Source organism: Lontra canadensis, unplaced genomic scaffold (genome assembly GCF_010015895.1).
Source record: "Lontra canadensis isolate GAN:19392208 unplaced genomic scaffold, GSC_riverotter_1.0 scaffold158, whole genome shotgun sequence".
NCBI classification, from domain to species: Eukaryota; Metazoa; Chordata; class Mammalia; order Carnivora; family Mustelidae; genus Lontra; species Lontra canadensis.
Genome location: NW_022631152.1, coordinates 2,138,711 through 2,151,027, shown reverse-complemented (window position 1 = coordinate 2,151,027; position 12,317 = coordinate 2,138,711). Strand labels below are relative to the sequence as shown.

The 12,317-nt window shown below is 36.5% G+C and overlaps 1 protein-coding gene across 2 annotated transcripts in view; it reads right to left on the bottom strand.

Moving 5' to 3' along the window:
• Nucleotides 1–12,317, bottom strand: part of RAVER2 (ribonucleoprotein, PTB binding 2) — a 93,205-nt gene that overhangs the window by 43,992 nt on the left and 36,896 nt on the right. For both annotated transcript variants that reach the window (XM_032844865.1, XM_032844864.1), the window contains exon 5: nt 6,741–6,867. In XM_032844865.1, coding sequence (XP_032700756.1) covers nt 6,741–6,867 — 127 coding nt within the window. The remainder of the gene's footprint in view (nt 1–6,740; nt 6,868–12,317) is intronic.

Below are 12,317 nucleotides of genomic sequence, written 5' to 3'. Positions count from 1 at the left end.
TGTATTTTGTTACATTTTTCAGTTTTTAATGAATACAGTATTTCCCAGTTTAAAACCACCACCACTGAAATCAAAACACTTTGAAAATGTCTACAGTCTCACATCTCACTGCCCTTATCCTTAGCTCTTGGCTAATCAATCTCCCATGGTGCCCCAACCTCCCCTTCTCAAGAAGGCTTGAACAATGCTATCAATCAACAATATATGCAAAGGACTATGATATATAATAATATATCCTACGAATAAAAGTTTGGTTTAACATTGAAAAATCAATGTAATTCATCATGCTAGCAGACCAAACAAAAAATATATATGATCATCTCAGTTAATGGAGAAAATCACTGTATACATTCCAGCAATTATCATGACAAAATTTCTCTGCAATATAGAAACAAAAGGCAAAGTTCCCAGCTAGAAAAAGAAAATCTGTGAAAAAAACTATAGCTGACATAATAAAAGAATGAATGCTCTCTAAGGTCGGAAACAAAGCAGAGATGTCCACTCTCACCAGTTCAATGCACAAATTATGCTGGAATTTCTGTCTATTGCAATAAGACAAGAATAAGAAGTTAAAGGCAGGGTGCCTGGGTGGCTCAGTTGGTTAAGTGACTGCCTTTGGCTCAGGTCATGATCCTGGAGTCCTGGGATTGAGTTCCGCCTAGGGCTCCCCTGCTCGGCAGGGAGTCTGCTTCTCCCTCTGACTCTCCCCCTTCTCATGATCCTTCTCTCTCTGATAAATAAATAAAATCTTTAAAAATAATAATAATTAATAAAAAGAAGTAAAAGGCATACATATTGGAAAGGAAGAAATAAAATTGTGTTTATTTGTGGATTATATGACTGTCTACACAGAAAATCCTAAGAACAAAAGCCTATAAGAAATAATAAGCTAGGTTTGCAAGATAGGATATACACAAAATCAATTGTACTTGTATATGCTAGCAACATGAAACTCAAAATTGAGATTTAAAAAGCAAAACTATTGGGGCACCTGGTTGGCTCAGTGGGTTAAAGCCTCTGCCTTTGGCTCAGGTCATGATCGCAGGGTCCTGGGATTGAGCCCCACATGGGGCTCTCTGCTCAGTGGGGGGCCTGCTTCCCCCCTCTCTCTGCCTGCCTCTTTGCCTACTTGTGATCTCTGTCGAATAAATAATCTTTAAAAAAAAAAAAAAAGCAAAACTATTTAAAATCATATCAAGAAATGTAGAATACGATGGATAAATCTGACAAAATATGTGTAATATTTGTACCCTGAAAACTACAAGCTATTGCTGGAACAAATTACAGGAGGCCTAAATAAATAGAGAAATATACCATATGCATGGCTCAACCTCAAAACTGTCAATTCTGTCCAAATTAGTATATAGATTCAACACAATCCCAACCAAATTACTGACATTTTTCATAGAAATTGACAGGCTGGTTCTAAAATTTATATACAAATACAAAGGACATAGAATAGGCAAAACAAATTGAAAAAAGAAGAAGAAAGTTGGAGGACTTACACTAACAGATTCTAGGGCTTCTTATAAAGCTACATTTATCAAGACAATGCAGTATTGGGACATTTAGATCAATGGAATAGAATGGAGAGTCCATAGATACAGCCATGCATATATAATGAACCTAAGTGGAAGTTCAGTGGGAAAAGAGTAATCTTTTTTAACAAATGATGCTGGAACATCTGTAAAAAAAAACTAATTTAGAACTTTACTTCACATCATAAACAAAAATTAACTCAAATTGAACCAAAGATCTAAATACAAAAGGTAAAATTAAAAATAATTTTTAAAAGGTAAAATTATGAAATTCTCAAATATGAGAGAGTATCTTAATGACCTTAAATTTGTCAAAGATTCCTTAAATCTGACAAAAGATGTACAAATTGTAACAGAAATATAATAAACTGGGCTTCGCCAAAATAATGTTTTGTTCTTCCAAAGACATTGTTAATAAAGGACATCTTAGGGAGTGAAAAAATATTTGCAAACCCATATATACAACAGCAGATTTGCATCTAGAATAAAGAGCATTTACAACTGAATAAGAAAAATTTAACTCAATTTTTAAAATGTGTAAAATATTTTAAAAGATATAACAGAAAGATATAAAGATGGCTAATTAGCATATTAAAAGATGTTCAAAATCATCCGCCAAAAGGAATACTCAAAATCACAGTGAGATAGCAGTATATACCCAACAGAAAGACTAACATTAAAGCACTAGCATGTCAAGTGTTGGTGAGAAGACTGAGCACACTGGAGCCCTAGACAGTGATGGGTGAGAACGCCAAGCAGTTTAACTACACTGGAAAACAGTTGGCAAAGTTTCCTATAACTTAAACATACATCAACCATATGCCCCAACCGTTCCACAACTAATTTACTGGCAAGAAATAAAAATATAAGCTTACATAAAGTCTAGTACAGAATGTTCACAGAAATTTTATTTGTAATAATCCCAAACTAGAAATAACCTAAATGTTCATCAGCAAGTCAATGAATATGCAAACTGTAGAATGGACTAATACTCCTCATTCAAAAAGAATAAAAATTAATGATACATGCAGCAATGTAAATGAATCTCAGTAAGCTGAGTAAAAAGAAGCCAAATGGTACATACTGTGTGATTTCATTTATAGAAATTTCTAGAAAATACAAGCTATAGTGACAGGAATCAAATCAGTAGTTTCCTGGGAATGGGGGAGAGCGAGATTACAAAAGGCCAGAAGGAAATTTTTAAGAGTAACAAATATGTTCATTATTTTGATTTTGGTGGATATACATATGGGTATACACATATGTCAAAATTTATGTATACTTATGATTTTACACATGTCAAAAGCATACCATTTTTTAATATTCTAAATATGTACCAATTAATATGCAATTATGCCTCAATAAAGCTGTTAAAAATATAATTTAGACTACAACAAATTGCACACTACTTAAAATGGATACACACACATATATACAAAGAAAGAAGTCTAGAATATTTACACTGTACACTGTATTGTATTTTTGAAGGTGGTTAAAAGGTCTGGACTGAAGAGAAAAGATCAGTATAGTCAGAATAACATAACCAAACCAGGTCTGGGGGGCAAAGTCAACCTGATGGAAGGGTACAGATTAGACTGAAAAGGCAGACAAGTGTCCTTAAGAATTAACAAACCAGACCACATGTGAGTAACCAGGTATGTGTGAGTTGTGGGACAGAGATGTAGAGGAAGGGGATTAATCTGTAAACAAATACTATATCTCTGTCATTATAAATAACAGTGCTGCTTTAGGTGCATGAGATGAACAAGACATAAATCCTTGCAATTATGGAACTCACATTCTAGTAGGAGAGACAAATTATAAATAAGTAAATATATGTGTTATGTGTGTTATGTGAAAAAAACAAGGTTATAAATATAAACATATTATATGTACTACATTTAATATAAGCAGAAGGAATTACAATACTTAGGTTGCTCAGAGCCCTCTGTGAAGAGGTCAAAGTAGTGTAAGGGTTAGCGGATAGCGCTAACATAGAAAGGACATAGGGGCTCAGTGGGTTAAGCCTCGTTCTTGAGCTCAGTTCATGATCTCAGGGTCCTGGGATCGAGTCCCACATCAGGCTCTCTGCTCAGCGGGGAGCCTGCTTCCCTCTCTTTCTCTGCCTGCTGCTCTGCCTACTTGTGATCTCTGTCAAATGAATGAAAAAAAAAAATCTTTAAAAGAGAGAAAGGACATAGTGAAGGAAATACAGATGGAGCTTACTGATGAACAAGAAACTCTGTTTTTCCGGAACGCCAAGAAACTCTCCAAACATCCTCCAGAAGCTCTACGTGTGTTCCAGAGGTAGATTTCGCCCTCCTCCCTTGCCACACCAAACAAAAAGCCATACGTGGTGAAATAACTTCTCCATTAGTGTATGAGTGGAAAGCCTTATTTAAAATTGTGAAACTAGGGGGGTCTGGGGGGCTCAGTCAGTTAAGCATCTGCCTTTGGTTCTGGTCATGATCCCAGAGTCTGGGATCAAGCCCTACAACAGGCTCCCTGATCAGTGGGGAGTCTGCTTCTCCCTCTGCCCCTCACCCCACTCATCCTCTCTTTTTCCCTCTCTCTAATAGTAAAATCTTTAAAAAAACAACTGTGAAACTTGCACTAAAATGGGTATGATCTCTATGGCCGCATATCAATCTGAGTAGAAAGGCAGAGTAGAGAATATATATTCTTACCCATTAAAAAAAGACAAAAATACAATACTGGAGAGGAATTACTGAAGAGAGCCGAGAGTCCAAAGGTGTGGCCAGTACTTGCCAAAAGACCCAAGAGCATGCAGTATTTCCTTCAAACACTAATACAAACTTGGACTGCATTAACAGAAATATAATGATCATAAGAAGGAAATCTCACCCCATTCTGTGCTGATCAAAACCCATTCCCAGGATATGTTTATGTCTGTGTACACCATATTGCTGGACAACCCAGAAAACTGAGGCTAATATCTACAAGATGACAACTAGTTGGGGAAACTAGAGAGCATTTCTTAGGACATGTTATGGAAAGTCAGATATAGAACTGTAATCTCCAAAGAAGTCTATGAGGTATAGGAAAAAAATGCTAAAACTCTTGTTCATATTTACTTTCATCTTTAAATAAAGACATTAGCTTTATCATTTCTTAATGTATGGGTTAACAAGGTCCATTTATGTAAATGACATATAACTGATAAATATAGTGTATACACTGGAACTTTGCTCAAAATTTACTGATAGTGGGGTGCCTGGGTGGCTCAGGTCCCTGCTGAGCCTCTGCCTTCGGCTCAGGTCATGATCCCAGGGTCCTGGGATAGAGCCCCACATCGGACTCTGCTCAGCAGGGAGCCTGCCGCACCCTCTCTCTCTGCCTGCGACTCTGCCTACTTGTGATCTCTGTCTGTCAAATAAATAAATAAAATCTTTAAAAAAAACTTTACTGATAGCACAGCATAGTCAAAAAATAGATTTCAAAAAGACCACTGACCTGGAGAATAGAAGACTGGGAAACCAAAAAAATGACTAAGTTTTCATGATAGTGGTCTTCAGGTATTATTAGAAGTCTTTTCTTATAGAAGAAGCAATTCCTCTGGTTCTTCAGAGGAAGAAGCACAGAATAAGTCACTAAAATTATAGGGTTTACCATCTAATATAAAAAATAAACCTAGTTATTAAATTCGTCCAACTAGGGAATAGATTGCCTTGGGAAATAATGAGCTTCTTGTGCTTTGAGAGGTTAAGACATAAAAACATATCTACCATTAAAACTGTAGAAAAGATATCTGAGTATGTAATAGGCTGAGCCAGAAAACCTTTAATGCTCCTTCTTAGACACAAATAATTGATGATTATAGGATATACATACTACGAATATTGTTGTATAATAAAAAAATTTAACTGGTCTTTGTCTCTGGTTCCCGGAAAGAAAATTCTAAATCTTTTGAATTTTCTGAGTAATGAGTATGTTTTTGTTATGCTAATGAGGTCACTGGAGGTGGACCCTTACAGGGGCTGGTCAATGCCAGAAATACCAACCATGTGATTAGAGGGCTGGGGCATTGGCTCCCGTGGTATCAGCTGGCCCTCCTGACCTCCAGGAAGAGGAGGGAAACTGGAGGTTCAGTTCCGTAACAGCCAACCAGGGCTACATAATGCAACTCCAACAATGCCAAATTTAATTCTGTGGAGATCCCTGGTTGGTGAATACACAGATGGGCTGGGAGAGTAATGTGCTCTGATTCCGTGGGAAAAGAGTGTAAAATCTCTGCATTCAGGGCCCTCCTAGACCTAGCTGTAAGAGTATCTTCACTTGGCCATTTCTGAGTTGTGTTCCTTACAGTAAAACTGTAATCATCAGTATCGTGTTCTCCTAAGTTCTACGAGTTGTGCTAGCAAATCATCAAAGCTGAGCCCCCAAATCTGTGGCCAGCTGGTCAGAAATACAGGTGGTCTGGGGACCCCTTGAGCTTGTAGCTGGTGTGTGAATCAGGAGCAGACCTGTGGGGGCCTAAGTCCTTAACTTATTGGGTCTCTGCACCCTGGGTAGTTAGTGCTAGAACCAAACTGCAGTCCACCCATCCGTGTTAGACCAGCTGGGGTTGAAACAATAAGTATACTGAAACATTTTTTATTCTAAACTTTAGTACTGAATATAAAAATCCACTTCTTCCTAATGCTAAAATATACATTTTCTGTATATAGAGTTGTGCATTTCAAAAGCTGGGCTCTTACCAGAATACTAAATAGGCAGGTATTTAGCATATACCAATATGATAAGATTTCCATAATATTTGTCATTTTCTACAGAGTACAACAATTTTCCAACAGAAGCGTTACGAGGAAAGAGGAAACATACCTTTAAGACATTTGAACAAAGTAACTCTGCTAAAAATATTACGTGCAAAAGTATCATATCCTTTATTGGTAGAATCCATAACAACAAAAATGTGTGAATTATCTGGTCTCTACATTCCTGTCAACTAGGAGCTAAGCTGGTTTTAATATTTAACATTTACTAAAAAGAAATTAGGAAACACATAAGCAGACTGTATCTACCAAAAATAGGGAAAACATATCAGCTCAGATCATTAATTAAAATTCACTGACAAATCCTAGAAAAATATTTTTGGACTCATTTAAATGTGTTTTTCACGCAAAACAGCACGAACTGACTTCATGCCAACATTCTATATTTAATCTGTACCCGTGTGCTTACCTGGTTTAACAGCTCGCCCACAGAGCTGGGGCTGTAGAAGAACTTGTAACATGGCAGGATTGTTTAAACTTTTCATAATTTGTACAGGATTTGGCTCTGGAAGTAAGCCTTTTTGATTACTGTGCATCTTCAATAAATACAGAAATAGAAAACATCAGAACAAGGATAAGTACAAAAGATGAAATTTTAAAGGCTTTCTTCCAGAAGTTCTCACTCCTCTCATCTTTATGATAAATGCAAACTGCTTTACATGATACATTTCTGTATATAGTCTACAATTCCTAATTATAATGTTAAGATATTCTATTATACAGCATATACTGAAATCTTCACAAAATGTCTCTGTGAAATACAATTTGGCTTTAACAGGACTGATAATTTAGTAAGATAAATCTCATCACACAATACAAGTAGAAAAATACCAAGGGAATCTGAATTTATTAATGGGGAGATAATTTGTTGACACAGTATGAATACTTTATACTACAGAAGAGCCTTACTATAATGTTTATCTAAAGCATAATAATGTGGGTTGCCTTACAAACAAAATTCTTCTTGTACTGAAAGTCTTCATTAGGGGCGCCTGGGTGGCTCAAATGGTTAAGCGTCTGCCTTTGGCCCAGGTCATAATCCCAGTGTCCTTGGATCAAGCCCCACATCAGGCTCCTTGCTCAGTGGGGAGTCTGCTTCTTCCTCTCCCTCTCCCCCTGCTCATGCTCACTATATCTGTCTCAAATAAATAAATCCTTAAAAAAAAAGTCTTTGTTAACTTAATCTTCTGAGACAAAGCCAAACTGGACTCACAAACACATGTGAGGTATAGGTAGCATCCTAAAAATATGAAATTGCTTTCAGTTTCAAAAACCAACCTGATAGATGATAACATTAATATACAGTTATAAAGTACTATAAACTTCTAGTCATGAAAAATTGGAGAACCGACAATACGAGTGGGATCCCTCTCTAAACCCAGATACTGTGAACCTGAGAGGGAGAGGGTGACAGATCTGAGACTCGACACAAAATCTGTGAGAACTCTCTGAAGAGAGAAGGAGGAGGGTCTAGACGTAGAGGTAGAGACTTCCACAGGGAGCATGAGGGAGTCTGGGTCTACTGCCAGTTTGGGGAAGGGCTTTTGTCTTGTGCAACTGTAATGAGGGCTTTTCTGGCCAGCACAAGGAGAGAAACCCCCAGTATCAATCCAGGGAATGTCACAGGACCACTGTTAAGTTTCTCCAAGGTGCAGCGTTGCCTGGTTGGGTGGGAAAAGGGCTGTGGTCAAGGACAGATAGTAAAGGAGAGGTTCTTGGCCCTGGGTTCTCCTCTGATCTGAATTCGCTAAACCCTAGCTAAAATGAACATGCTTCTGCCCTCCCCTGTCCAACCTCCACTCCCCCAACCTCTAAACACTAACATTCGAGGAAGCTGAAACCCTCCCAGGGAAATACGTATTCACAGAACACAGCTAGACATCTGGAGAATGTAGCCATTAGATGTAACAAACCAAATCACCTCAAAGAGATGAGCCAGAATTAATGGATAGGAAATAATAAGGACACCACATAGCAACAGGCATAATAGATAACCCTTAAACATTTTTTATTCATAATGGGAATCAAGGACAAGCAGCCACAAAGAATAACAAATTAGAAATACTGGGTATGAAAAACATAAACGTTAAAAAAAGAAAAAAGCTGCCCTCACCACATACTTGGCATCGTTCTACACACTTTATGTGGATTTTATCACGTAGTCCTCCAAAACAACTCTACAGGACTGGTACTATTATCACCATTCTATAGACAAGGAAACTGAAGAAACTCATGCAGACCATCAGTCTTAACCTCTATCCTGTGCTTGAACAGATCACTAGTAGCTTATGTGTGGCTGAAAAACAAAACAGAGACTTGAAAGATCAAACAAAGTTCTCTGAAGACAAGGCAAAGGATAGAGAAGTGGAAAATGCAAATAAACCAAACAAAACATGGAAATAAGAAACATGAAAGAGAAAAAGCAAGGCAATGGAGAGGCTGGACCTGTCAACCTGTACAAAATAGGAATCCCTGAAAGAGAAGAAAAAAGAAGGGGGGCTTTGAAGAAATAATGGCTGAGAATTTCTCATTATTGAAGAAAAATTAAAGAACATGGAATGAAAGTGGTTACGGTGTTCCAAAGATGATGTATAAGGAAAAAACACACCTAGTCACATTTTTGGGTTTGAAACTTAAGAACATCAAAGCCAAAGAGAAAACGCTAGAAGTTTCCAGTGAGAAAGAATGTATTTCCAAGGAAACAGAAATGAATTAATACAATCTTCTCCCTCAAAGCATCAACATTGGATTTGAGAAGGCAACAAATTATATTTTCAAAGTGCCAAAGGAAGAACTTTGAATCTCTATTTTTAATATTTTTATATCCAGCTAAGCTATTATTTAAATATGTGAAAAATAAAAATACTTCCAACTACACAAATTCTCAAAAGTTTTTACATTAATACCTTCTCTGAAAATGAGACAGTGAGATGCAGTAAATGCAAGACAATATTATATGATATGTGCAAATAAAGATATGTAATAGTATAGCTCATTTCATTCTTGCATGCAAAACCCAGTACCATGGGGAAAAAATACTTCAGGCAATCCTAAAGTTCAAATGTAGACACCAGTATGGTGGTAGATGGGGTAAGGAAGGAGGAAGTAGGATGGAGATAAGATTGAGTTAAGTGGGAAGAAAGGGATACTGATAAATCTAGGGCTGTGAATAAGGTAGGGGCGATCACCACCAATAGGATAAAGTCAGAACATATTATTTTCAAATGTGTAGAAGAATTTTTTTTTAAGTAATTATCTTTCCATGGATTTTTTTTTTCTTTTTCCTTTTTTTTTGCCCTCATCCACAAAATCTCAACCCTCCACTTCCTGATCTTAGGGGCCTCAGATAATTTAAAAACCTCATTTAACAAACATTTATTTGGTGTCTAGTATAAATGAGTATGACTGATGCAGGGGAGGAATACCAAGATGTGCAAGACACAGCTCCCTGCCTTTCTAGAAAAGAATTCGAATGAAATGGACCAGGGGAGAACCCAACCATCAGTCATTACAACCTCTCCTTTGTTGGCCTTTTTAGCTATCAAGCACATTGCTGCTGCAACGGGGGTATGCACTCGACCAGTTTAGTTCTCAAACAGTTGTCCTCACATGGAAAATGCAGAATTCCATTTAATTTTCACTTTTATGGGGGTGACATTAAGGAAGGCACATTTGGGTTTGCTGTCTGAGGGGTTTCCTTTTTCCTGTCCCAGAGATGCTTACCTACTCCCACCTACTCCCACCTGCTCCCCAGGACAACCCACACTCAAAGAAAATTCTTATTTATCCAATGTTTGATGGGAAATGAAAATATTTTTTAAAAGTATAGTTACAAGAAAACATGATATAATAATAACTACATATTTAAACAGTCTAAATACCAATTAAAGACAGATTTTTAAAAATGTTTTAGAGTGACATGTTAACTATAAGACACATACCTAAAATGACAGAAAGATTGGCAATGAAGGGATGGCAAATATAAATGAAAATAAAGTTCAAGTAGCAACTGTAACATCAGAAAAACACACAGAGGGGTAATCAATAGGAATACAAACAAATATGTACCTAATAATTATACCTATACCTATCTATCTGTCTATGGAGAAACAACTAATAGAATGAGAAAAAGAAAATCCAACAATTATACATGATAACTTCTAATACATTCCTCTCAGACACTGACAGATCAAATTAAAAAGTAAGCAAAGATATGGAAGATCTGAGTCACAATTAATAGTCTCAAACCAATATTTATACATACATATATGCACATTTAACCTTGTGACCCACAAACAGAGAGTTTGGATTGTTTTTGAGCCTACATGGCACATTCACAGAAAGTAACCATTCGACAAAACAAAATGCAGCCAAATCAACATTAGGGATTAGATTCTCTGACCACAGTGCAATAAATTACAAATCTATGTCAGAAGAACAGTTTCTTGAAATTCCTCAGTGGAATAAACTGAAAAATGGAAACAAAAGTAATTAAGCTTTAAGTTTAAAAGGAAATCATAAAACAATTTGAAACATTTATAATTTAAAATTTATGACATGTTGTATAGTTGTTGAATCACTCTATTGTACACCTGAAATTAATATAACACTGTATGTTAACTAGGATTAAAAGAAAAACTTAAAAAGCCAAAATAAAATAAAATTCAGGATACATATGTATAACAGTTAAAAAGAAACTTGATTTAATAAATTAATCAGAAAATACAAATAATATAGATTGAAAACAAAGGTGCTAAGAATTAATATCAATAAAGACAAAGGAGAAAGAGTAACCCCAAAGAAGAAAACAAGGATATTATAAAGATAAGGACAGACACTGTGGGAAACAGTAGGGAGGCTCCTCAAGAAATTAAAAATAGTATTGCCATACAATTCAGTAATTCCTCTACTGGGTATTTACTCAAAGAATACAAAAACAGTAATTTGAAAAAATACAAATGCCCCTATGTATGTATACACCCTACTAAAGCATTATTTACAATAGCCAGGATAGGGCCGCAGCCCAAATGTCCACTGATAGATAAATGGATAAAGAAAAGGTGAGATACATACATACACACACATAGGAATATTACTCAGCCAAAAAAAAAAAGACTTACATCTTGCCATTTGCAACAACATGAATGGATCTAAAGGGTGTAATTGGTAAGTGAAATAGATCAGAGAAAGACAAATACCCTATGATTTCATTCTTATGTGGAATTTATGAAACTAACAAAAAAAAAAAAAAGGGACAAACTAAGAAACAGACTCTTCACCATAGAGAACAAACAGATGGTTTCCAGAGGGGAGGTTGGTGGGGGATGGGTGAAATAGATGAAGGGGATTAAGAGTACACTTAAGATAAGGAGCCCTGAGTAAGGTATAGAACTGCTGAATCACTATATTGTACACCTGAAATGTACACCATATGTAATCTATACTGGAATTAAAATTTTAAAAGAAGGGCAGAAATAAGCAAAAGATAGAAATAACGAACAGAACAAAACCTGTTTCTTTGAAAAGACAAAACAGGGAAATCTTTTCTAAGACTGATCAAAGAAGGGGTACCTAGGTAGCTCAGACAGTTAACTGACAGTCAACTCCTGATTTTGGCTTAGGTCATGATCTCGGGGTCGTGAGATTAAGCCCTGCTTCAGGATCTGTGCTCACTGTGGAAACTGCTTGAGATTCTCTCTTTTCCTCTCCTTCTGCAACACCCCCATCCATGTGCGTTCTCATTCTCTCTCTAAAACAAACAAACAAAAAAAACTGATCAAAGAGAAAAAAGAAAATGCAAATAAATATACAATACAAATGAGAACAGTAAACAGGACAATTTGATTTTTTTTTAAGATTTTATTTATTTATTTGAGAGAGTGAGTGAGAGAGAGAACAAACACAAGTAGAGGGAAGAGCAGAGGGAGAGGAAGAGGCAGGCTCCCACCCGAGCAGGAAGCCTAAGGCAGGGTTCGATCCCAGGACT